This window comes from Musca autumnalis, unplaced genomic scaffold (genome assembly GCF_047663935.1).
Source record: "Musca autumnalis isolate F117 unplaced genomic scaffold, ASM4766393v1 scaffold_2, whole genome shotgun sequence".
NCBI classification, from domain to species: Eukaryota; Metazoa; Arthropoda; class Insecta; order Diptera; family Muscidae; genus Musca; species Musca autumnalis.
In genome coordinates, this window is record NW_027411755.1 from 39,672,411 (window position 1) to 39,700,310 (window position 27,900).

Sequence of the window (27,900 nt, forward strand, 5' to 3'; positions counted from 1 at the left end):
GAAGTAACCTTTCTTTCAAAAAGGATCTATAGAAGTACCCTTTCTTTCAGAAAGGATCTATAGAAGTACCCTTTCTTTCAGAAAGGATCTATAGAAGTACTCTTTCTTTCAGAAAGATCTATAGAAGTACCCTTTCTTTAAGAAAGGATCTATAGAAGTACCCATTCTTTCAGAAAGGATCTATAGACGTACCCTTTCTTTCAGAAAGGATATATAGAAGCACCGTTTCTTTCAGAAAGGATCTATAGAAGTACACTTTCTTTCAGAAAGGATCTATAGAAGTAGCCTTTCTTTCAGAAAGGATCTATAGAAGTACCCTTTCTTTCAGAAAGGATCTGTAGAAGTACCCTTTCTTTTAGAAAGGATCTATAGAAGTACCCTTTCTTTCAGAAAGGATCTATAGATGTACCCTTTCTTTCAGAAAGGATCTATAGAAGTACCCTTTCTTTCAGAAAGGATCTATAGATGTACCCTTTCTTTCAGAAAAGATCTATAGAAGTACCCTTTCTTTCAGAAAGGATCTATAGAAGTACCCTTTCTTTCAGAAAGGATACCCTTTCTTTCAGAAAGGATCTATAGAAGTACCCTTTCTTTCAGAAAGGATCTATAGAAGTACTCTTTCTTTCAGAAAGGATCTATAGAAGTACCCTTTCTTTCAGAAAGGATACCCTTTCTTTCAGAAAGGATCGATAGAAGTACCCTTTCTTTCAGAAAGGATCGATAGAAGTACCCTTTCTTTCAGAAAGGATCTATAGAAGTACCTTTTCTTTCAGAAAAGATCTATAGAAGTATCCTTTCTTTCAGAAAGGATCTATAGAAGTACCCTTTCTATGAAAAAGGATCTATAGAAGTACCCTTTCTTTTAGAAAGGATCTAAAGAAGTACCCTTTCTTTCAGAAAGGATCTATAGAAGTACCCTTTCTTTCAAAAAGGATCTATAGAAGTACCCTTTCTTTCAGAAAGGATCTATAGAAGTACCCTTTCTTTCAGAAAGGATCAATAGAAATACGCTTTCTTTTAGAAAAGATCTATAGAAGTACCTTTTCTTTCAGAAAGGATCTATAGAAGTACCTTTTCTTTCAGAAAGGATCTATAGAAGCAACCTTTCTTTCAGAAAGGATCTATAGAAGTACCCTTTCATTCAGAAAGGGTTTACAGAAACACCCTTTCATTCAGAAAGGATTTATAGAAACACCCTTTCATTCAAAAAGGATTTATAGAAGCACCCTTTCATTCAGAAGGGGTTTATAGGAGCACCCTTTCATTCAGAAAGATTTTATAGAAGCCCCCTTTCATTCTGAAAGGGTTTATAGAAGCAGCCTTTCATTCAGAAAGGGTCTATAAAAACAACCTTTCATTCAGAAAGGGTCTATAGAAGCACCCTTTAATTCAGAAAGAGTCAATAGAGGTACCCTTTCATTCAGAAAGGGTCTATAGAAGCAGCCTTTCTTTCAGAATACGTCTATAAAAGCACCCTTTCTTTCAGAAGCTCATTTGTAGTTAATTCTGTTTATTAAGGACCTATCTGAAGGGGATTTTATTTAATGATGGCTCCTTTCTAGGTCCCTTTATACGCGCTTCCATCTATAGAAGGCCCATTTGAAAAAGTTTCTATGTCTAGAAGACACAATTAAAGTGACTTAGAAAGCAGACCCATCGGAAAGAGGATTTTATCTAAAGAAGGCTCCTTTAAAGGAACTTTTATATATTTATAAAAGATCCTTTGCAGGAGTTTACATCTAATTTTTATACATATGTATATACTACAAAATGGTAATACTTCACCGTAATACTCCTCCGCCATGGAAATATTAACATTAAATAACCGATTAAATTAAATATTCTCTTGCAAATATTTTCCAATTTATTTCAATATTTTAAACAGCTGTTCTTTTGGTAGAAATGTTAAAATGACAGCAGTCCCACGGTAGCAAACTTTTATGAAATGCCAGGGGCAAATATATTTTTTCACTCTGCTATTGGAGGAACACAACGTTTAGAGAATTTTGTGAAAAAGGTGTTACTGGATGGAATCGAGTTTTCATAAATTCACAGGAAAAGAATGCTATCAGAACTCACATAGGCCTTTAGAAGTCGAGTTCCTATTGAATTATTTGACATTTGATAGAAGTCCTTGCCATTTCAAAATTCTATTCCATCAATCCTCAAATACATACATTTTGTTCTCCAGTATCTCATTTAATTTAGTGTAGTGTTCACTCAATAGCAAAATGTCGTTCCCGCTATTAATAACTGCTTCTGCTGTTGTTGATTATTCTGGCTTTATTTGGTTGTTGTTGTTGTGGTGATGATGGTGGTCTTCATTTAATACTCATTGTTCGAGATTTAGAGGCAGTATTTGCGCTATACATAAAACATAAAATTAGTGTGGAACAGCAAAACGAACGATCGACTGCTGTTCCTTTTCCCATGGTGATGGTGATTTGTAATGATCAAAATTTCATCTTTTTTCTTTGTTTCTTTTTTACATGAATTATTGGACTGCAAGATATCATAAAGTTAATCAAACAAGCTGCTTTCTTTTCGTTTTTTTTTGTCATTATCATCGTAATCATTATCTTCTTCTTCGTCATAATAAATATGGTATTAACAGATTTAATAATCGTCAAGATCAACATCTTCCAATGGTTCATCGGCTTGTAATGATTGAAAATCAACTTTATATCGTAAGATTCCTGGATATGAGAAGGAAGAGAGAGAGAGAGAGAATGTATTAATGGTCATATAAAGCTATAGAAATGAGCTATACTTACCACCAATACCGCCAAAACCACGCACAAATTGACTACCCTCTTGGGATTTGTCAGTGATTATTTCCAATGTGGCCCCAAACATTTTATAATTGTTCGCCAGCCATTCCAATAGGGGCTGGGATTCTATAAGTTCCATTTCAACACCAGTCTGTAAGGGAAGAAAAGAGATATGGAAATTATAAAAAAGGCAGGCATACCTCTTTGGAGGTAGTTTTATCTATAGACGACCCGTATGAAGGAACTTCTTTCCATTTAAGACCCCTTTGAAGGGACTTCTATCGGTAGAAGGACCCTTGAAAGGAGCTGATATCTATATTAGTCCCATTGGAAGGGCATATTATCTATATAAGGCTCCTTTGAAGTTAGTTCTATCTATAGAAGAGCAATTTAAAGGAGCTTCTGTAAATAGAATATCATTTTGAAGGGACTTCTATCTACAAAAGGTCCCTTAGAATGATCTTCTGTCTATGACATTAGAAGGACATTTTATCTTGAAGGCATTTATTATATAAAAGTCTCATTTAAGGGGATTTTTTGTGAAAAAGGACCCTTTTAAGGACATCTATCTATAGAATATACCCTTGAAGGCGCGTATACCTATTGAAGATCCATTGGAAAGAGTTCATTATATAGAACGCCTCTTAAGGGGACTTCTATCTATAGAAGGTCTCATGGCAGGAGCTTCTGTCTATAGCAGACCCATTGAAAGGCGATTTTAATTTTTTTTGAAGGGACTTTTGTCTATAGAAGGTCTATTCGAATGTGCTTCTCCCTATAGAATACCCATTTGAACTTCTATCTGAAGAAGGTCGGTTAAAAGGAGCTTCCGTCTATAGTAGACCCATTGAAAGGTGTTTTTATCTAAAGAGGGCTCTTTTGAAGGGACTTCTATAGAGGTCGCACTGGAAGTGAATTTTATGTAAAGACCTATAAAAGTTCCTATCTATTGAGGGCACATTTGAAAGAGCTTCTATCTCTAGAAGACCACTTTGAAGGGATTTCTATCTATAGAAGGTGCCTTAGTTGTGTTCATTACTATGGTCTATTATATATGTATGTATATCCTTTGGTTTCAGACAACAGACTTTTGAAAGGGATCTGAAAAACTTGCAGCTAAAACTACAGTCCATACAGAATGAAAGGTATACAAATGTTGTTAACTGTTGCTGAATTTTGTAAAATTTAAAAAGTGATATTTTTCAGCATCCAATCCAGAAAAACTCCCGAAATGATCCCACAGAGGGCAGTGAATAACAATCTAAGGTATGTTTTCAAAAAAATCGAATATAATAACAATAACAAAGACCGTTTATAAATTCTTCCCTTCCCGATAGTCAACCATGGACATATATCTTACGCCGCTGTGATGGTTCCATTCATTTCAATCGTAATTGGCAAGAATATGAAATGGGTTTTGGTGATCCAGCAGGTGATTTCTTTGTGGGCCTTAAACGTTTACATGCCCTTACCAGTCAGGGGCCACCGCAAGAGCTGTTAATTATTTTGGAGAGTTTTAAAAGACACAAACGTTATGCCTACTATGATCGTTTTCGCATTGGTAATGCTAGTGAAAAATATGCCATTGTGGAGTTGGGTTCATATCAGGGCGATGCCGGGGATGCTATGCGTTTTCATTATGGCAAAGCTTTTTCAACATTCGATCGAAATAACATGGAGCCAAAAGTGAGGAATTGTGCCCAAACTTTTGAAGGCGGTTGGTGGTATCATGGCATTGAGTGTTATCGGGGGTAAGCATTGGGACTTGGAATAAAAGTACAGTCAAACTTCTCTATAACGTGGCTGTTGGGGAAAAATTGCCCGTTATAGGGAAGATCGACTGTATATATTTTTTTCAAAATTATTATTAATATTTATTTTCCAGAAATTTGAATGGTGTTTATAGGCAAGAAAAGAAATGGAAACATTCTGGCATCAGTTGGTCACCTTGGTTGGGCTCAAATCGTTCCTTGAAATATGCTGCAATGATGATACGTCCTAGGATAATGTAAAGGCGTTTCTTTGAAAAAAAAAATGATAAACTATCCAAATTACTGTAATACCTAATTTTTGCCTGCACTCCAAAACTGTAATGCATTACCGTAATACTCCTCAGACCTGCAAATATCAAGTTTCAATAAATAATTAAGTTAAATACTCTATTTCAGACGCAACTGAAGGGAATTTTATGAAAAGAAGGCTCCGTTCATGGAACTTCTACCTCTAAAAGGCTCTGTTAAAGGCGCTTCTATCTATGAAGCTCCACTTGAAATGGCTTCTATCACCAGAAGACCATTTTGAAGGAACTTCTATCTAAGAGGAGCTTCTATCCACAGAAGAAAGATTGGAAGGGATTTTATGCAAAGAAAGCTCCTTAGAAGGAACTTCTGTTTACAGAAGACTTCATTCGAGGGACTTCTACTCATAAATGGTATTTTGAAGGCGCTTTTATCTATAGAAGATCCATTTGAAAGGACTTCTGTCTCTAGAAGACGCCTTTGATGGAACTTCTAACTACGCATGTCCCTTAAAAGAAGCTTCTGCCTAAAGCAAACCCATTCGTAGGGTATTTTATGTAAAGAAGACACCTTTGAAGGGGCTTTTTTCTATAGAACGTCAATTAAGAGAAGCTTCTGTCAATAGAAGATCTCTTTAAAGGGACTTATATCTATAGAAGTTCCCTTAAAACGAGCAGACCCAATGAGATTGGGATTTTATCTAAAGAAAGGGACTTCTGTCTCTAGAAGATCCATTTGAAGTAGCTTCTGTCAATATACGACTCCTTTGAAGGGACTTTCATCTATAGAAGGTCCCTTAAAACGAGCTTCTGTCTACAGCAGACTAATCGAAAGGAGATTTTATGTAAAAAAGACACCCTTGAAGGGACTTCTGTCTATAATAGAGCCTTTAGAAAGATCTTCTGTCAATAGAATATTACTTTGAAAGGGATTCTATTTACAGCAGATCCCTCAAAACTAGCTTCTGTCTATAGCAGACCCATCGAAAGGGGATTTTACATAAAGAAGGCTCCTATGTAGGGACTTCTGTCCATAGAAGACCCTTTAAAAGCAGACCCCTTTGAAGGGACTTCTATCTATAGAAGGTCCCGTAAAACGAACTTCACTCTGTAGACCCATTGGCACGATATATTATTTAAAAAAGGTTCCTTTGATAGGACTTCGCCCATTAGAAGAAACTTCTGTCAATAGATGATCACTTTGAAGGTACATCTATCTATGGCAAGTCCCTATAGCAAACCCATTGAAAGGGGATTTTATGTAAATAAGGCTTCTTTGAAGAGACTTCTCTCTAAAGGTGGCCCATTAGAAGGAGCTATGAGGGAACTTTTAACTATAACAGGTACCTTGAAAGGAGCTTCCGTCTATTGCAGACCCATTGAAAAGGGATTTTACCTAGAAAAGGTTCATTTGAAGGGACTTCTGTCTTTAGAAGGCCCTTTAAAACAAACATCTGTCTATACCAGATCCAACGAAAGGGGATGTCATGAAAAGAAGACACCCTTGAAGGGACTTATACATATAGAAGGTCATTAAAAACGAGTTTCTGTCTATAGCAGACCCATTGGAAGGGTATTTTAACTTAAGAAGGCTCCTTTGAAAAGATTTCTGTATATAGAAAACCCATTAGAACCAGCTTCTGTCAATATAAGGCCCCATTGCAGGGACAACTATCTGTAGAAGTTTCCTCAGAACAAGCTTCTGCCTATAGCAGACCCTTCGAAAAGGGATTTTATGTAAAGAAGACACTTTTGAAGAGGCTTCTGCCTATAGAAGACCTATTAGAAGGAACTTATGTCAATAGAATATCACTTTGAATTGACTTCTAACTATAGCAGGACCCTTCACACGAGCTTCTATCTATAGCAGACCCATTGGAAGGGTATTTTATCTAAAGAAGGCTTCTTTTGAAGGGACTCAGCTATGGAAGCCCCATTAGAGTCAGCTTCTGTCAATGAAGACACCTTTGAAGGTACCTCTCTCTAAAAAGATCCCTTAAAACGAGCTATAGTCTATAACAGACCCATTGAAAGGCTGCTTTGAAGGAACTTCTGTCTATAAAAGACCCATTAGAGGTAGATTCTCTCAATAGAAGAAACCTTTGCAGTGACATCTATGTATCTGTAGAAGTTCGTATTTAAAGGGAATTTCTTTCAAAAAGGATCTATAGAAGTACCCTCTATAGATTTACCCTTTCTTTCAGAAAGAATCTACAGAAGTACCTTTCTTTCAGAAAGGATTTACAGAAGTACCCTTTCTTTCAGAAAGGATCTACAGAAGTACCCTTTCTTTCAGAAAGGATCTACAGAAGTACCCTTTCTTTCAGAAAGGATCTACGGAAGTACCCTTTCTTTCAGAAAGGATCTACAGAAGTACCCTTTCTTTCAGAAAGGATCTACAGAAGTACCCTTTCTTTCAGAAAGGATCTACAGAAGTACCCTTTCTTTCAGAAAGGACCTACAGAAGTACCCTTTCTTTCAGAAAGGATCTACAGAAGTACCCTTTCTTTCAGAAAGGATCTACAGAAGTATCCTTTCTTTCATAAAGGATCTACAGAAGTACCCTTTCTTTCAGAAAGGATCTACAGAAGTACCCTTTCTTTCAGAAAGGGTCTATAGAAGTACCCTTTCTATGAAAAAGGTACTATAGAAGTACCCTTTCTATGAAAAAGGATCTATAGAAGTACCCTTTCTTTTAGAAAGGATCTAAAGAAGTACCCTTTCTTTCAGAAAGGATCTATAGAAGTAACCTTTCTTTCAAAAAGGATCTATAGAAGTACCCTTTCTTTCAGAAAGGATCTATAGAAGTACCCTTTCTTTCAGAAAGGATCTATAGAAGTACTCTTTCTTTCAGAAAGATCTATAGAAGTACCCTTTCTTTAAGAAAGGATCTATAGAAGTACCCATTCTTTCAGAAAGGATCTATAGACGTACCCTTTCTTTCAGAAAGGATATATAGAAGCACCGTTTCTTTCAGAAAGGATCTATAGAAGTACACTTTCTTTCAGAAAGGATCTATAGAAGTAGCCTTTCTTTCAGAAAGGATCTATAGAAGTACCCTTTCTTTCAGAAAGGATCTGTAGAAGTACCCTTTCTTTTAGAAAGGATCTATAGAAGTACCCTTTCTTTCAGAAAGGATCTATAGATGTACCCTTTCTTTCAGAAAGGATCTATAGAAGTACCCTTTCTTTCAGAAAGGATCTATAGATGTACCCTTTCTTTCAGAAAAGATCTATAGAAGTACCCTTTCTTTCAGAAAGGATCTATAGAAGTACCCTTTCTTTCAGAAAGGATACCCTTTCTTTCAGAAAGGATCTATAGAAGTACCCTTTCTTTCAGAAAGGATCTATAGAAGTACTCTTTCTTTCAGAAAGGATCTATAGAAGTACCCTTTCTTTCAGAAAGGATACCCTTTCTTTCAGAAAGGATCGATAGAAGTACCCTTTCTTTCAGAAAGGATCGATAGAAGTACCCTTTCTTTCAGAAAGGATCTATAGAAGTACCTTTTCTTTCAGAAAAGATCTATAGAAGTATCCTTTCTTTCAGAAAGGATCTATAGAAGTACCCTTTCTATGAAAAAGGATCTATAGAAGTACCCTTTCTTTTAGAAAGGATCTAAAGAAGTACCCTTTCTTTCAGAAAGGATCTATAGAAGTACCCTTTCTTTCAAAAAGGATCTATAGAAGTACCCTTTCTTTCAGAAAGGATCTATAGAAGTACCCTTTCTTTCAGAAAGGATCAATAGAAATACGCTTTCTTTTAGAAAAGATCTATAGAAGTACCTTTTCTTTCAGAAAGGATCTATAGAAGTACCTTTTCTTTCAGAAAGGATCTATAGAAGCAACCTTTCTTTCAGAAAGGATCTATAGAAGTACCCTTTCATTCAGAAAGGGTTTACAGAAACACCCTTTCATTCAGAAAGGATTTATAGAAACACCCTTTCATTCAAAAAGGATTTATAGAAGCACCCTTTCATTCAGAAGGGGTTTATAGGAGCACCCTTTCATTCAGAAAGATTTTATAGAAGCCCCCTTTCATTCTGAAAGGGTTTATAGAAGCAGCCTTTCATTCAGAAAGGGTCTATAAAAACAACCTTTCATTCAGAAAGGGTCTATAGAAGCACCCTTTAATTCAGAAAGAGTCAATAGAGGTACCCTTTCATTCAGAAAGGGTCTATAGAAGCAGCCTTTCTTTCAGAATACGTCTATAAAAGCACCCTTTCTTTCAGAAGCTCATTTGTAGTTAATTCTGTTTATTAAGGACCTATCTGAAGGGGATTTTATTTAATGATGGCTCCTTTCTAGGTCCCTTTATACGCGCTTCCATCTATAGAAGGCCCATTTGAAAAAGTTTCTATGTCTAGAAGACACAATTAAAGTGACTTAGAAAGCAGACCCATCGGAAAGAGGATTTTATCTAAATAAGGCTCCTTTAAAGGAACTTTTATATATTTATAAAAGATCCTTTGCAGGAGTTTACATCTAATTTTTATACATATGTATATACTACAAAATGGTAATACTTCACCGTAATACTCCTCCGCCATGGAAATATTAACATTAAATAACCGATTAAATTAAATATTCTCTTGCAAATATTTTCCAATTTATTTCAATATTTTAAACAGCTGTTCTTTTGGTAGAAATGTTAAAATGACAGCAGTCCCACGGTAGCAAACTTTTATGAAATGCCAGGGGCAAATATATTTTTTCACTCTGCTATTGGAGGAACACAACGTTTAGAGAATTTTGTGAAAAAGGTGTTACTGGATGGAATCGAGTTTTCATAAATTCACAGGAAAAGAATGCTATCAGAACTCACATAGGCCTTTAGAAGTCGAGTTCCTATTGAATTATTTGACATTTGATAGAAGTCCTTGCCATTTCAAAATTCTATTCCATCAATCCTCAAATACATACATTTTGTTCTCCAGTATCTCATTTAATTTAGTGTAGTGTTCACTCAATAGCAAAATGTCGTTCCCGCTATTAATAACTGCTTCTGCTGTTGTTGATTATTCTGGCTTTATTTGGTTGTTGTTGTTGTGGTGATGATGGTGGTCTTCATTTAATACTCATTGTTCGAGATTTAGAGGCAGTATTTGCGCTATACATAAAACATAAAATTAGTGTGGAACAGCAAAACGAACGATCGACTGCTGTTCCTTTTCCCATGGTGATGGTGATTTGTAATGATCAAAATTTCATCTTTTTTCTTTGTTTCTTTTTTACATGAATTATTGGACTGCAAGATATCATAAAGTTAATCAAACAAGCTGCTTTCTTTTCGTTTTTTTTTGTCATTATCATCGTAATCATTATCTTCTTCTTCGTCATAATAAATATGGTATTAACAGATTTAATAATCGTCAAGATCAACATCTTCCAATGGTTCATCGGCTTGTAATGATTGAAAATCAACTTTATATCGTAAGATTCCTGGATATGAGAAGGAAGAGAGAGAGAGAGAGAATGTATTAATGGTCATATAAAGCTATAGAAATGAGCTATACTTACCACCAATACCGCCAAAACCACGCACAAATTGACTACCCTCTTGGGATTTGTCAGTGATTATTTCCAATGTGGCCCCAAACATTTTATAATTGTTCGCCAGCCATTCCAATAGGGGCTGGGATTCTATAAGTTCCATTTCAACACCAGTCTGTAAGGGAAGAAAAGAGATATGGAAATTATAAAAAAGGCATGCATGAAATTCAGATCAACAGCTTGGTGAACGTAACAAAACTTGGCGCCCAATGTAAAAATTAACCAAAAGCAATATCTTTTCTATCAACGCCCTATGAAGAAAAGACGCTCAATTATGCTAATATGAGCAAGGATATGCACAGGCGTCCAAGCCCCAAAATACATTGTTCTTTCTAAACCATTTTTTGTTTGTAATGTAGTCCTTCATTACGGTCTAAAACTACCGTGAGGAAAAACTTTTTTAAGCGGAGTATGTAAGGCGACTTAAAGAAGTAAATAGAAAATCTTCATATTTATTTCAGGTTTAAGGTCCACTGATACATACCTAAGCCTTACCTTACTGTCTGATAAGCTGAGCTAACTTCTATCCACAATTCAGTATTCAAAACTCTACGTTCACGGGTCTCATGTTAGACACTATCACTCTAATTTTTTTTTCTCGATAAAACTATTGTATTGGCCTTTCAATTAAGAACTTTGGCATACCCAAAGGAAGCGTGAACTCTTTTCAGAAATTTGGAATACCCAAATGTGGCGTGGTTTCTCTTAAGAACTTTGGGATACCCAAAGGAAGCTTGGTTCCTCTTAAGTACTTTGGAATAACCAAAATAGGCAAAGTCTCTTTTAAGCACTTTGTGATAACCAAAGGAAGCGTGGTTTCTTTTAAGAAATTTGGGATACTCAAAGGAAGCGTGGTCTCTTTTAAGAAGTTTGGGATACTCAAAGGAAGCGTGGTCTCTTTTAAGAAGTTTGGGATACTCAAAGGAAGCATGGTCTCTTTTAAGAAGTTTGGGATACACAATGGAAGCGTGGTTTCTTTTAAGAAATTTGGGATACACAAAGGAAGCATGGTCTCTTTTAAGATGTTTGGGATACTCAAAGGAAGCATGGTCTCTTTTATGAATTTTGGGATACTCAAAGGAAGCGTGGTTTTTTTATGAATTTTGTGATACTCAAAGTAAGCGTGGTCTATTTTAAGAAGTTTGGGATACTCAAAGGAAGCGTGGTCTCTTTTAAGAAGTTTGGGATACTCAAAGGAAGCGTGGTCTCTTTTAAGAAGTTTGGGATACTCAAAGGAAGCGTGGTCTCTTTTAAGCAGTTTGGGATACTCAAAGGAAGCGTGGTCTCCTTTAAGAAGTTTGGGATACTCAAAGGAAGCGTGGTCTCTTTTAAGAAGTTTGGGATACTCAAAGGAAGCGTGGTCTCTTTTAAGAAGTTTGGGATACTCAAAGGAAGCGTGGTCTCTTTTAAGAAGTTTGGGATACTCAAAGGAAGCGTGGTCTCTTTTAAGAAGTTTGGGATACTCAAAGGAAGCGTGGTCTCTTTTAAGAAGTTTGGGATACTCAAAGGAAGCGTGGTCTCTTTTAAGAAGTTTGGGATACTCAAAGGAAGCGTGGTCTCTTTTAAGAAGTTTGGGATACTCAAAGGAAGCGTGGTCTCTTTTAAGAAGTTTGGGATACTCAAAGGAAGCGTGGTCTCTTTTAAGAAGTTTGGGATACTCAAAGGAAGCGTGGTCTCTTTTAAGAAGTTTGGGATACTCAAAGGAAGCGTGGTCTCTTTTAAGAAGTTTGGGATACTCAAAGGAAGCGTGGTATCTTTTAAGAAGTTTGGGATACTCAAAGGAAGCGTGGTCTCTTTTAAGAAGTTTGGGATACTCAAAGGAAGCGTGGTCTCTTTTAAGAAGTTTGGGATACTCAAAGGAAGCGTGGTCTCTTTTAAGAAGTTTGGGATACTCAAAGGAAGCGTGGTCACTTTTAAGAAGTTTGGGATACTCAAAGGAAGCGTGGTCTCTTTTAAGAAGTTTGGGATACTCAAAGGCAGCGTGGTCTCTTTTAAGACGTTTGGGATACTCAAAGGAAGCGTCGTCTCTTTTAAGAAGTTTGGGATACTCAAAGGAAGCGTGGTCTCTTTTAAGAAGTTTGGGTACTCAAAGGAAGCGTGGTCTCTTTTAAGAAGTTTGGGATACTCAAAGGAAGCGTCGTCTCTTTTAAGAAGTTTGGGATACTCAAAGGAAGCGTGGTCTCTTTTAAGAAGTTTGGGTACTCAAAGGAAGCGTGGTCTCTTTTAAGAAGTTTGGGATACTCAAAGGAAGCGTAGTCTCTTTTAAGAAGTTTTGGGATACTCAAAGGAAGCGTGGTCTCTTTTAAGAAGTTTGGGATACTCAAAGGAAGCGTGGTTTCTTTTAAGAAGTTTGGGATACTCAAAGGAAGCGTGGTTTCTTTTAAGAAGTTTGGGATACCCAAAGGGAGCGTAGAGTCTTTTAAGAACTTTTGCTATACCCAAAGGCAGCATCGACTCTTTTTAGAACTTTTGCTATACCCAAAGGCAGCATCGACTCTTTTTAGAACTTTAAGATACCCAACGGCGTGTCTCTTTAAGAACTTTTGCTATACCCAAAGGAAGCGTGGTTTCGTTTAAGAACTTTTGCTATACCCAAAGGAAGCGTGGTTTCGTTTAAGAACTTTTGCTATACCCAAAGGAAGCGTGGTTTCGTTTAAGAACTTTTGCTATACCCGAAGGAAGCATGGTTTCGTTTATGAACGTTTGCTATACCCAAAGGAAGCGTGGTTTCGTTTAAGAAATTTTGCTATACCCAAAGGAAGCATGGTTTCGTTTAACAACTTTTGCTATACCCAAAGGAAGCGTGGTTTCGTTTAAGAACTTTTGCTATACCCAAAGGAAGCGTGGTTTCGTTTAAGAACTTTTGCTATACCCAAAGGAAGCGTGGTTTCGTTTAAGAACTTTTGCTATACCCAAAGGAAGCGTGGTTTCGTTTAAGAACTTTTGCTATACCCAAAGGAAGCGTGGTTTCGTTTAAGAACTTTTGCTATACCCAAAGGAAGCGTGGTTTCGTTTAAGAACTTTTGCTATACCCAAAGGAAGCGTGGTTTCATTTAAGAACTTTTGCTATACCCAAAGGAAGCGTGGTTTCGTTTAAGAACTTTTGCTATACCCAAAGGAAGCGTGGTTTCGTTTAAGAACTTTTGCTATACCCAAAGGAAGCGTGGTTTCGTTTAAGAACTTTTGCTATACCCAAAGGAAGCGTGGTCTCTTAAAAACTTAGGAACACCCAAAGGCAGCCTCGACTCTTTTTTTTTAGAAACTTGGGATACCTAAAGTAAGCGTGGTATCTTTTATGAACTTTGGATTAGCGTGGTTTCGTTTAAGAACTTTTGCTATACCCAAAGGAAGCGTGGTTTCGTTTAAGAACTTTTGCTATACCCAAAGGAAGCGTGGTTTCGTTTAAGAACTTTTGCTATACCCAAAGGAAGCGTGGTTTCGTTTAAGAACTTTTGCTATACCCAAAGGAAGCGTGGTTTCATTTAAGAACTTTTGCTATACCCAAAGGAAGCGTGGTTTCGTTTAAGAACTTTTGCTATACCCAAAGGAAGCGTGGTTTCGTTTAAGAACTTTTGCTATACCCAAAGGAAGCGTGGTTTCGTTTAAGAACTTTTGCTATACCCAAAGGAAGCGTGGTCTCTTAAAAACTTAGGAACACCCAAAGGCAGCCTCAACTCTTTTTTTTAGAAACTTGGGATACCTAAAGTAAGCGTGGTCTCTTTTATGAACTTTGGATTACCCAAAGGTGGCGTGGTTTCTTTTAAGAACTTTGGGATACCCAAAGGCAGCCTCGACTCTTTTAAGAACTTTGGGATACCGAAGGGCAGCCTCGACTCTTTTCAGAACTTTAAGATACCCAACCAAAGCGTGTTCTCTTTTAAGAACTTTGAGATACCTACAGTAAGCGTTGTCTCTTTTTAGAACTTAGGAATACCCAAAGGCAGCCTCGACTCTTTTAAGAAATTCGGGATACCTAAAGTAAGCGTGGTCTCTTTTATGAACTTTGGATTACCCAAAGGTGGCGTGGTTTCTTATAAGAACTTTGGGATACTCAAAGGGAACCCCGACTCTTAAGAACTTTGGAATACCCAAAGGTTGCGTGGTTTGTTTTAAGAACTTTGGGATATCCAAAGAAAGCGTGGTTCCTCTTAAGAACATTGGGATACCTTAAGGAAGCGTGTTTCCTCTTAAGAACTTTTGGACACCTAAAGGAAGTGTGATTCCTCTTAAGAACTTTGGGACAACTAAGGGAAGCGTGTTTCCTCTTTAGAACTTTAGGACACATAAAGGAAGCGTGTTTCCTCTTAAGAACTTTGGTATAAGCAAAATAAGCAAAGTCTGTTTTAAGCACTTTGTGATAACCGAAGGAAGCGTGGTTTCGTTTAAGAACTTGTGCTATACCCAAAGGAAGCGTGGCTTCGTTTAAGAACTTTTGCTATACCCAAAGGAAGCGTGGTTTCGTTTAAGAACTTTTGCTATACCCAAAGGAAGCGTAGTTTCGTTTAAGAACTTTTGCTATACCCAAAGGAAGCGTGGTTTCGTTTAAGAACTTTTGCTATACCCAAAGGAAGCATGGTTTCGTTTAAGAACTTTTGCTATACCCAAAGGAAGCGTGGTTTCGTTTAAGAACTTTTGCTATACCCAAAGGAAGCATGGTTTCGTTTAAGAACTTTTGCTATACCCAAAGGAAGCGTGGTTTCGTTTAAGAATTTTTCCTATACCCAAAGGAAGCGTGGTTTCATTTAAGAACTTTTGCTATACCCAAAGGAAGCGTGGTTTCGTTTAAGAACTTTTGCTATACCCAAAGGAAGCATGGTTTCATTTAAGAACTTTTGCTATACCCAAAGGAAGCGTGGTTTCGTTTAAGAACTTTTGCTATACCCAAAGGAAGCGTGGTTTCGTTTAAGAACATTTGCTATACCCAAAGGAAGCGTGGTTTCGTTTAAGAACTTTTGCTATGCCCAAAGGAAGCGTGGTTTCATTTAAGAACTTTTGCTATACCCAAAGGAAGCATGGTTTCGTTTAAGAACTTTTGCTATACCCAAAGGAAGCGTAGTTTCGTTTAAGAACTTTTGCTATACCCAACAGAAGCGTGGTTTCGTTTAAGAACTTTTGCTATACCCAAAGGAAGCGTGGTTTCATTTAAGAACTTTTGCTATACCCAAAGGAAGCGTGGTTTCTTTTAAGAACTTTGGGATACCCAAAGGAAGCGTGGTATATTTTAAGAACTTTGAGATACCTAAAGGAAGCGTGGTTCCTCTTAAGAACTTTGAGATACCCAAAGGAAGCGTGGTTCCTCTTCAGATCTTTGGGATACCTAAAGGAAGCGTGGTTTCTTTTAAGAACTTTGGGATACTCACAGGAAGCGTGGTCTCTTTTAAGAATTTTGGGATATTCAAAGGAAGCGTGGTCTCTTTTAAGAATTTTGGGATATTCAAAGGAAGCGTGGTCTCTTTAATGAATTTTGGTATACTCAAAGGAAGCGTGGTCTCTTTTAAGAATTTTGTGACATCCAAATGAAGCTCGACCTGTTTCAAGAATACAAATACAGACTAATCACGCTTGAGCTTGACTTTAGTGACCCATATTTGGTATGTCTTGGGGTAGCAGTTAAATGTCGAAGTTGATGGGATCAACACGTATATCCCTGTACTTCATGTCTTGTACTTTAAGGCCCACCGTTAGGTCGCTTTTGGAAGGTAGTAATCGTCTGCTTCTAGGAGCTTTCAATGCACATCACGAGATGTGGCATTATATCCTCGAAAATGAGCAGATGGGTTCGGCGCCGGCAGAGCAGATTGAAAGTTCAACGTTTAGCCCGCTAAATGAGGATGCTCTTAAACAAGAACTAGTCGAAATTTCAAAGTTCGTCGGATATAACCATGGTGTGATCTGGTCTGATAAATGTGAAACTGCCGAGGTAGATATGCCCAGCGTGTATATGCTGTCGTCAACTTGGTGTACTCCAGGCAATTAACCGTCTGAGTCTAGGGGACTTCAAGGCACATCACGAGTTGCGCAGAGGGTTACAGCTCTGAGAACGTAGATCGATAGCTCAACGTTTTGAACGGTAAATGGGTACGTTCCATACAAGATCAAGGGTAAAATATCATAGCTCGTCAGGCATAACCATCGTGTCAGCTGATACACTTGGACTGCCCCACTTCCTCGCCTCTAAAGCCCTTTACCATTCACCGGTTCAGCGAAATACCTAAACCTTCCAACGTTCTATTAACAGAACGGATATTTCGGGAAATAGTCATGCTACAGCTGCTCACTATGTACCTTCGGGTCAAATACCCAACGGGGAATTGTTTAACTTCTACCTTTTCTAAAGATTATATAATCTTGTTGTCATGTCACACCCATAAATTTGTGGGATGTTAAAGTCTTATTTAAAAATAGATCCTACTGCATTCTTACACGCGAGGAATATGAAAATATTCGCCACCAAATCTACGGCCAATTGTTAATTACATGGCCTAGGTCGACGTTAGACCACTTTTGGCCACTTACTACCCCCCAAATTACTTAAGGCCACATTCTATAGCGTCTTTAAGTCGTGCAAGCATGCGACAGCTACATGTGACAAGCTCAGGAGTAAGAACAAAATTCTCAAGTCCATAAGCGGCAGTATTTGTGTTACAGATAAATAAACCTTCTTGATTTCTTATAAGGTGATAGCCCACGATTGGGCGCCAAAATAAATACATACGTACGTTTCAAAATAAATACATAAATATGATTGGGCGACCGTGGGCGATTGGGTTCCAGAATTTTCCTTAAAACAACCCACGATTGCGTACCCGAATCTTCCTTAAAATAACACACGATTGTGTTCTTAAATATTCCTTAAAACATTACACGATTGAATGTCTGAATTTTCCTTAAAGCAACCCACGATTACGTGACTGAATCTTCCTTAAAACATGCCACGATTAAGTGCCTGAATCTTCCTTAAAACAGCCACGATTGCGTGTCTGAATCATCTGAACAACAACCCACAATTGCGTGTCTGATTCATATGTACAACAACCCACGATTGCGTGCCTGAATCATCTGTACAAAATCTTCCTTAAACAACATACGATTTCGTGCCAGAATCTTCCTTAAAACAACCCACGATTTCGTGCCTGAATCTTACATAAAACAACCCACGATTGCGTGCCTGAATCCTTCCTAAAATTGACCTGAATCTTCGTTAAAAAAAAATTACTGGGTGCCATAATTGACCTTTAACAACCATGATTGCGCGCCAGAATTAGTCTCTCAAAAGAAAAATACGATTGCGCGATTGGTTTTAAAATTTTCCTTAAACCCCACGATTGCGTGCCTGAATCATTCTTAAAACAACCCACGTTTCGGCACCAGAATTAACTTTTTAAAAAGTCCACGAGTGGGTGGTCTCTCAAAAGAAAAATACGATTGCGCTATTGGTTTTAAAAATTTTCTTTAAACCCCACGATTGCGTGCCTGAATCTTTCTTAAAACAACCTACGTTTCGGTACCAGAATTGACTTTTTAAAAATCCACGAGTGGGTGCCAGAATTGAACTTTATAAACCCACGATTGGGCGCCAAATTCGACCCTTTGCTAAAGTTTTGAGTTCAGATTCTAATCTTGATTTAATTATCCGATTTTATGAATTTCAGCTTGTTCATCGTCGATTCAAACTTACCTCTTTGTCTGTAAAATGCGATTTATCCTTTTCTTGTTCCGGCGTCAAATGCAATACCGTGGTTGCCGTTGAATTTGCATGATTTTTAAGAACATATCTTTGGATATCTAAATTTTCCCAACAAATCAAGGTCTCCACAGAGCCCAATTCTAAAGCACGCAATGTATCTTCAACACCAAAGCAATATTTGCCCGTATCCTGGAGAAATTAATGAAAGAAATTGGTCATAATTTATGAAAGTCTGTTCAAAGTTATTCTTACCTGAGATATTTCATCAAAATAACGACCAATTAATTTTTTCTCTTGAATAAATTTAACATTTTGCAAAGATTCAGCTGCCAGTTCAATAGCCTGATTGAAACCATTCTCACCGCCATATGAGACATCGACAAGTTTGATTATTTTCGATTGTAATCTCTGGAAGAAGAGAAATCCCACTTAAAATTTTTTAATATTAAAAAATCTCGTCCCACTTACCGGATCAAACATATCCGATTGACTCAGTTCCGTTTTAAAATCAGCACTACCGGCCAATATCAGACCGGCAATATTCGGCTTATCATTGGTTATGAACAACTGCGTGGCAACTTCAGCAACTTTACGCACATAATTGTGACGTTTCTCCATGCGCAGACGGGCAAAACGTAACGCCGATTGACCACCACGCCCATGCTTTTTCGGCAAATCTACCGTGAATTTGTGTAGAACTTCTCGTGTATTACCCTGTAGGGTACCGAACAACGCACCATTACCATCCATAACAATAAAGCCGAATTTATTATCATCGGCGAGGAGGGCGGTTAATGCTTCAGTATGGAACTTATTGTCGCACAAATACAATGATGTATTAATCGGTTTGAATGGTTCAAAATCGATATTGACTTTTTTCTCTTTACCCTCTTCGGTGACAATTGTACCACAATAAATTACCAATCCATTAGGAGGCACTGAAAAGAAAACAGGCGATGTGAGAGATTCATTGAAAATGAAATGGAATACTTACCTTTGGTATACAATTTAAGTCTATGCTGTACCGAGGTAATTGCACCCAGAACCGATAGTCGATTTACTCTTGACTTTATGTTCGACGCTGTTCCAAATTCATCGGCTAGCATTTTGCTTACGCGTGATATTTGATCTTTGGGTGGAATGATCAGGGATATCATGCTGGTGCCATTGCTAGAAAAATAAAGATGAAAAACAATCAAAAGATATGAAATTAATTTTCAAAGCTTGTCTCAAATGTAAGCTTAAAAATATGTTTATTAATTTTAATTGTGCTCCAGAATCTTCCTTAAAACATCCCATGATGTGATGCCTCAATCTTGCCTAAAACAACTTACAATTGGGCGCCAGAATATTCCGTAAAACAATCCATGATTGCATGTCTAAATCTTCCTTAAAACAAGTCACGTTGGCATTGAATCTTACATTAAACAAACCCCAGAATTGTCTTAAAACAAGTAAGAACGGCGTTAGGTTCGGCCTGGCCGAACTTGTTATACCCTCCACCACGAGTTGTATTGAAGTAAAATTTAACAATTAGTTTCCTTTCGTTTATGAAGAAGACAAAATACCAATTTCAGTCATTTCTGTGGGATATTGACGTCACAACCTTCAGAATTACGAAAATCAGGAGGAGGCTATATCGAAACGTGCACCTATACCGAAGAATTTCAGTCGGAAATGGGCCTATATAAAGGCGTGGACCTATACCAACAAATTTCAGGCGGAACGTTTTATATCCTCAACGAAGACTATTTAGAAATTTCAACCATTTTGGTGGGATAATGAAGCTAAAACCTTCAAAATACCGAATATCGGGAGATACCGTTCTATGGGGGCTATATGAAGGCGTGAACCTATACCAGCAAATTTCAGGTGGAAAGTTCTATACACCCAACGATAACTAAATACCAAATGTTATCCATTTTGGTAGGATAATGAAGCTAAAACCTTAAAAATACCGAAAATCGGGAGGTACGGTTCTATGGGGGCTATATCAAAACGTGGACCGATATATCCCATTTTCAATACCAACCATCCTGCAAGTAGTAAAAACTTCTGAACCAAATATTGACTCTCTATCTTTAAAATTTCGAGCTGTATCTTGATTTCAACAGACAGACGGACGGACAGACGGGCATGGTTAAATCGACATAGAATTTTATGCTGATCAATAATATATATACTTTATAGGGTATCCGACGAATATTTCGATGTGTTACAAACGGAATGACAAATTTAATTATACCCTCCATATGGTGGGGGTATAAAAACATACGATTGGAAGCTTGAATCTTCCTTAAATCAACCTACAATTGGAAACTTAAATTTTCCCTAAGACAACCTACGATTGGAAGCTTGAATATTCCTTAAAACAACCACGATTGGAAGCTTGAATCGTCCTTAAAACAACCCACGATTGGAAGCATGAATCTTCCTTAAAACAACCTACGCTTGGAACTTTGATTCTTCCTTAAAACAGCCTACGATTGAAAACTGGAATCTTCCTTAAAACAACCTACAATTGGAAGCTTGAATCTTTCTTAAAATAACCCACGATTGGAAGCCTAAATCTTTCTTAGGGGCCATATTTTTTTTTAACAACCCACGATTGGAAGCTTGAGTGTTCTTTAAAACAACTCACGATTGGAAGCTTGATTTGAGACTTGAATCTTTCTTAAAACAACCCACCATTGGAATATTGAATCTTCCTTAAAACATCTTAGGATTGGAAACTTGAATCTCCATAAAAACAAACTCACGATTAGAAGATTGAATGTTCCTTAAAGCAACCCACGATTGGAAGCATGAACTTCCTTAAAACAACCTACGCTTGGAACTTTGAATCTTCCTTAAAACATCTTAGGATTGGGAACTTGAATCTCCATAAAAACAAACTCACGATTAGAAGATTGAATGTTCTTTAAAGCAACCCACGATTGGAAGCTTGAATCTTTCTTAAAACAACCTACGATTGAAAACTTGAATCTTCCTTAAAACAACCTACGATTGAAAACTTGAATCTTCCTTAAAACAACCTACGATTAGAAGCTTGATTCTTCCTTAAAACAACCAATTAGTCGCCAGAATTTTCGCTAAAACAACTACCGATTGGGTGCCATATTTTTTCTTTAAAATTTTCGTAAAAACCGCACACTATTGGGCGCCAAGACTTTCCTTTCCGGAGGTGCATGAAGTAGTGGCACTAAATATTGAGTCATTTCCCGGTGCCATATCTCGGTAAGTAATGGCTTCCCCTAGAATCAAATTATACTGTTATACTGCTCTTAAACTGGATTCAAGCATTAAATGTTTGTGGAGGAGGTGAAAATGGACATTGTCCATCTGGAACTTCATCTAAGTTTGGGAGTTACAGCTGTTGCTAGTTATGGTGACAACCACAGCATTTTTGGGAGTTGTCATAATGGTCCGACAAAGTCATGCATGCCCATAAAGAACATGACATTGTTATAATCAGGACCTCAGCAGTAAAAAATTTCAAAACAAATCTCGAACAAAATTTAAACTGCACAAAAACGAAAAATATTGAAAAGTCATCCCTGTGATATCGCCGGCAGATTTTTAGAGCTTTCCAAGAAAAGAAGTACATCATTGTAATCAAACCACAAGAACTAGCTTCGGTGAAAACTCAAAAACTATCCTCGAACTGCCCTTAAACTACACTTAAGCGAAAGTTTGGAAAGTTTGGTTTTTGTGATAGAGGTACCGGAAAGTGTTGCATGAACTTGGACATATTTTTGGCAGAAATATTACGATTTGCTAACTTTCTACCAAATCGGATACTCTATTCGTAAGTTATGGTGATCATGGTCAATTTTATTTGGTGGCTGTTGGGATTTTAGATCACACGAAAACAATTTTATAATTTTAATCAGGTCTACAAGAACTACCTTCGGTACTAGTAATTCCAAAACGAGTATCGAACTACCCATCAAAATTTTGTGAATTTGAGGTAGCTGAAGGAATTGACCCACATGCTCCACCTCTGCATATAATATATGCTTGAAAGGACTATTATGATGTGAAAATGTTGGAACAAATCGATTACTCCCTTCACGAATACATTTTAGCGAAAAAATTTTTATTTTTTTTTTTTATTTATTTATTTATTTTTTTTTTTTTTTTTTTTTTTGAGGACGTACCCGAAGTAGTTGACCAAAGTCTTCCATCATTGAACATGAACTTAGTTTGGACAAAATAGTACAAGGTGACAAGTTTAGACCAACCGGTCCTAACGAGAGTTATCATGCGCACCATCCAACCTGACAGACGGACGCAGGAACATGGATAAATGGACTCAAAACTGCCTGAAGCGGATTTCGTCCAAACATACTTGGGGCTTTAATGTTTCTGTAGCCATAAGGGTGAAGGGTATAAAGGCCTATGATTGGGCGCCAGTATTGCCTTGAAAAGGCTTAGGGAAAAACCCCTCATCCATCAATTTGAGAGAAGGTAATTGATTTGAAGTGAGAACTTATCGAAGAGGAACCCGAACACAACAAACTCATGTTGATTTCCAACGATATGAAGTCGAAATCGGATTAACCCTAAACTAATTGTGATTTACAAATATGCTCTTCAACCTCATCTCAGTGGTGACTTTTTTAAAGCCTCAACACCTATTTCAGAAGAGTAATCGGATGCCACATCAGTGGCTAGTTCTTTTTTGGCTCCTGGCTCGTCAAAAGGGGGGATATAAGCGGAGCATACACTGAGAACATAGAAATTTAGGAAGACGATCTCAACCCTTATGTAATTAGAACACAATCTCCTCCAACAATTATCGCGGTTTTTAATTAAATTCTCGTTGGAATCGAGCTTAATGATCAATGATGCAAGTAAACAAGGAAAGCCGACGATTCGAACCCACACAACCACCACAATGTGACATGCATGTTTCGCGGTTATCTGTCACACGAAGATAAATCCCCTACATTCTCTGCCAAGACACAACCTCAGGAAGAAAGTATGTCACCGTCAAGGCAGACACACACGTTGAAAAAAAACTATATGGTACCCTCCAGATCTCATTCTGCAAGTGCCTCTAAAAACCCTGATGTGTGTCATGAGCATGCTGTTCAACCTCAAACCACTTTCTTCTTTCTTACAACCTCAACACCTATTCCAGAAGAAGAATCTTGTTACGTCATGTATTGGTGCACCCGAAGGTAACGAACCTATTTTATTATTCTGAAGATAAAGCCACCAAGAAAGCGTGTCACAAAGACTTCAAATCTAATAGTGCCGGTGGTTAAGACGAAAAACACGCTCCATAATGTCAAACGATCTTCGAATGACAGTCATAAAGAGTGATTGCTCTGAGAGAAATTAGCGATTGTCAATGGCTGCTCTTTAGTAACCCGAAGATAAATCCCCTACATATCCTCCAGAATGATTTGTACACTTTTTCAAACCAATTGTTAAAGCACTTTTTCCACTCCGATTGAGACACCTTCAAAACATGGGTTTTGAACGCTTCAACAGCTTCTACTGGAGACGAAAATCGTTGACCACGCCTTTTTTTCTTGATATGCGGGAATTAAGTGAAATTCCAAGTCAGGGTTGTACGGCGTACGACTCATCAATTCCATGTTTTGTCGGCTCAAACAGAGCAATGTGTGAGAGTTCACAGTTTCATGGTGCACAATGATTCGTCTTCTCTGTTCGTTTTCGAACTTCTCAAGAGACTTCAGGCCAGACCTGCTCAGAACAGGGAAATTTTTCCCATCAATTCTCTTTCGCTTTTTGTTGAAACACAAATACATAAGTGAATATTTTTAATTCTTATTCTAATTTTTCTTAATTGTTTAATCTAGGGAATCGTTTTTGATGACAATAAAGTTCAAAAATGAATGGAACATCGAAAGAAACTTCCAAAAATCTGTGAGCAGGTCTGCTTCAGGCAAACAAATTTTAGTATACCTTACACTGGATTTAAGGGTAAAAGTGTTAAGCATTTATTGAGGAAGTATCTGAATGACTGGACCATCTTGGAACTAGATCTAAGTTTGTGAGTCAGTCTCTTCCATGGTTATCGTGTAAAATAACCCCCGATTTGGACCCAGAATATTCCTTAAAGCAATCCATGATTGTGCTCCAGAATTTTCCTGCAAACAGAGTGTCAATGGACAAAAGAATTGTCCTAAAGAAGACCCACAGTCGGACGCCAGATTTTTCCTTAAATATTCCTTTAAATTTCACAACAATCCGAGAAGAGGAAGCGCAAACGTGTTTAACATTTCTGGAGGAAGTACTGGCAGGACGAAGTTTGTCAGTCAGTGACGATAACTATCGATATCGTGTAAATCAACCCACGATTGGGCGCCAAAAATAGTCCTTCATGAAGAACGGCAATGGACTCCAGAATTATCATTAAGAAGAACAACAGTTGGGCGCCATAACATGCCTTAAAAGTTCTTTGACATTTCAACACGATCAGAGAGGTGATCTTAAATTGAACTTAATCGCAATGGAGTTGAACTTTTGGGGAGAAAGTACCTGATGGAATAGGCCAATATAATCCGTCGTGGAACTTGATATATGTTTGTGAGTCAGTTCCTTTTAACCACCAGCCATTTTGGTTGGTCACAGAAGGATTTTTTAGAGCTTTCGGATCATGTTGGCAGGCATTATAGGCTGGACCTCGAAAAACATAAATTTTTATTAAGCATAACCACAGGGATTACCTTTGTACAAATTTCAAAACGCCCTAAGTTGTATTTAAGCGAAAAACTTAACTTTAATGGAGGAGATTCCGAAAGGATAGACCCATATGGACCATTACGGAACATGATGTAAGTTTGGAAGAAATGTTACGATGTGCAAAGTTGGGACCAAATCAGGTACTTACTTCTACAATTATCGTGCTCATAAGTCATTTTTGGGACATTATCTGAGAGATTATGCGGTTGGCTACGAACTCAATGAAACTGACTGGTGGGTATGCTTTAGTCAATTGGTATTTTCTGAGATCTACTAGATCCCATAGAATAATAATAATTTCCCAAACAAAGTCAGGACTTTAAAAGATGGTAGTTCTTTACTTAGAAAGAGAGATACGTAACGATAAGATGGGTACCAACGTGGTACACGGCATGCGGAATCGATTCCCAGGCCGGACAATAACACAGTGTAAATGGTGGCACAATATATCCCTCAACTTAATGCAGGCGATATTTCCCGAGTATTTTAGCCACGTAAAACTTCTCTTAAAGTGGTGTCTTAAGACACGCCTTTCGGACTCGCCTTTCGGACAGTTGGGCGCCATAACAATTCTTAAAAGTTCCTTAAAATTTGAACACGATCGCAATGGAGTTGAGAGAAAGTACCTGACTGCTGAGGTATGCTATAGTAAATTGATAGAAGAGATCAAATATGGACTCATGCTTGCAATATGCTTTGGGCGTATTTTCAGAGATGGGACAACCTATGCGCAAGATTAAGGACTGGCCTATAAAAGCGGTTCTCCTAAGTCCTATAGAATAAAAAGTACCTGACTGCTGAGGTATGCTATAGTAAATTGATAGAAGAGATCAAATATGGACTCATGCTTGCAATATGCTTTGGGCGTATTTTCAGAGATGGGACAACCTATGCGCAAGATTAAGGACTGGCCTATAAAAGCGGATCTCCTAAGTCTTATAGAATAAAAATTTCCCCAAATAAGTCAGAAGTTTAAAAGATGGTAGTTATTTACATAGAAAGAGAGATAAGTAACGATAAGATGGGTGCCAACGTGGCGGGCGGATTCGATTCCCAGGCCGGACAATAACATTTTGTCAATGTTGCCCAAATATATCCCTCAGTTTAATGCAGGCGATATTTCCCGAGTATTTTAGCCACGTAAAACTTCTTTAAAGTGGTGTCTTAAGACACGCCTTTCGGACTTGACTTTCGGACAGTTGGGCGCCATAACAATTCTTAAAAGTTCCTTAAAATTTTAACACGATCGCAATGGAGTTGAGAGAAAGTACCTGACTGCTGAGGTATGCTATAGTAAATTGATAGAAGAGATCAAATATGGACTCATGCTTGCAATATGCTTTGGACGTATTTTCAGAGATGGGACAACCTATGCGCAAGATTAAGGACTGGCCTATAAAAGCGGATCTCCTAAGTCCTATAGAATAAAAATTTCCCCAAATAAGTCAGAAGTTTAAAGATGGTAGTTCTTTACAAAGAAAGAGAGATAAGTAACGATAAGATGGGTGCCAACGTGGCACACTGCATGCGGATTTGATTCCCAGGCCGGACAATAACACAGCGTCATTGGTGCCAACATATATACCTCAGTTTAATGCAGGCGATATTTCCCGAGTAGTTTAGCCATGTAAAACTTCTCTTAAAGTGGTGTCTTAAGACACGCCTTTCGGACTCAGGTATAAAAAGTAGGCTCCATGTCATTGAGTTAATATGAATCGGGATGCACTCATTGATAAGAGAGAAGTACGGATGTTTTTGGGAACATATTTATTGGTAGACAAGGATAAGTTTGGGTACGTAAATATAAGACTTCCATTTTCCCTATGGCAGTGAAGCCAAGTCCGTGTATTGATCTACTTAACGATCCGTTGAACCTTAAAAGCCCATAGACATATTTTCAAAAATCTTATAAGATTGAGGTTATTAACAATGTACTTAGTCATATTAATCTGCAAAGAGGGGGTATAGTCAAGAGGTATAAACAAAGAATTTTTTGTGCGGGAGAAAAATTGACTTCAAACCACTTTTCACATTTTTGTTCTTTTTTTTTTTTGGCAAAAGAAGACTCTAGTCACATTTTTCCCATTAGGATAAAAAAACACTGAAGCCGAAGTAATGTCACTACTGGTCGCCAGTCACATTGTCAAGTTGTAAACGTAGAAAGATTAAGTCGCATGGGGACGGACCTTTGTATACCAAATGAAATCACCAAGCATATTGGAAGAAAATGGGCGCATATGCATGTACAAATATTTGTGTGTATGTATGTGTATGTGGACTTGTAATGCAGTGTAGCCCCCATCTATATAAAAGAATTTAGACATGCATACACACACATACCAACATATTGGCGACATTTACAAATTTCACACTTCAATATAAAAAAATTGGCACATTGAACTTTTTTCTATAAAAAAAACACGACGTTCTTTGTAATATAAGAGCTTACCCTCTGGCCATTTCCAGACTTTTAATTAATTTTTTGATTTTCCAAATTTCCACATTACGGTCAGCAGATGTTTCTTCGCCCGACATTTTTCTTTGGTTTTAACGCTGGTCTTACTGGAGAGGACGACGATGTTTCTTTTTTTATTTAAACAATTTTTAATTGGTATTCACGCAGTTAGTCAGGCTGGTGTTAATAATGGTGGTCGGTCAGCAGCAGCAGTAACAATATATTTTTTGGGAAAAACTTTTCCTTCTTTTTATTAACTTTTTTTCCCACTTCTCGCTGACTTGCTGACTGACTGACTACTGCTGCAACGAACAAAGGCTTATAAAAAAGCCTTGTCAAAGTTTTTTTTGGTGACGGGCGCGAAACTATTTTCACTTCATGTGGCTATCTAAGTTAATATCCAATAAGATTATTTTTAAATTGTATAGCCTTAACTTTGTGGTCCACTCGTGTGGTTTTCTTATTAATTTTAGAAATTAGTTTTCCTTTATTTTTTCACAAAAATTTAAATGAAAAACAACCAAATAACACAAAATTCTATTATGAAGAGAAGGAATTACAAATGTAGAGGGCAATGCGCAGGTCATCACATTTTTTTCTTGCAGATTTTTATCTATGGTGGGAGAAAAGGGGGTATACCAACCGAAATGTGTGCTTGTATGCATGTGCAGGCAGGGCTGGATAATGTGTATCATTATGGT

General features: G+C 37.5%; 2 protein-coding genes across 2 annotated transcripts; both read right to left on the reverse strand.

The window, feature by feature from the left end:
- Window positions 1–1,834: 1,834 nt before the first annotated feature.
- Window positions 1,835–9,363, reverse strand: LOC141393945 (eukaryotic peptide chain release factor subunit 1-like). Its single transcript, XM_073967587.1, has 3 exons — window positions 9,316–9,363; window positions 2,775–2,922; window positions 1,835–2,696 (listed from the first exon to the last, which is right to left on the reverse strand). The coding sequence occupies exons 1-3, from the start codon at window positions 9,346–9,348 to the stop codon at window positions 2,617–2,619; spliced, it is 261 nt and encodes an 86-aa protein (XP_073823688.1). The 5' UTR covers window positions 9,349–9,363; the 3' UTR covers window positions 1,835–2,616.
- An 8-nt stretch (window positions 9,364–9,371) lies between these two features.
- On the reverse strand, window positions 9,372–27,814 carry LOC141393944 (eukaryotic peptide chain release factor subunit 1). Its single transcript, XM_073967586.1, has 7 exons — window positions 27,194–27,814; window positions 19,019–19,194; window positions 18,493–18,962; window positions 18,277–18,432; window positions 18,016–18,213; window positions 10,305–10,452; window positions 9,372–10,226 (listed from the first exon to the last, which is right to left on the reverse strand). The coding sequence occupies exons 1-7, from the start codon at window positions 27,277–27,279 to the stop codon at window positions 10,147–10,149; spliced, it is 1,314 nt and encodes a 437-aa protein (XP_073823687.1). The 5' UTR covers window positions 27,280–27,814; the 3' UTR covers window positions 9,372–10,146.
- Window positions 27,815–27,900: the final 86 nt, after the last annotated feature.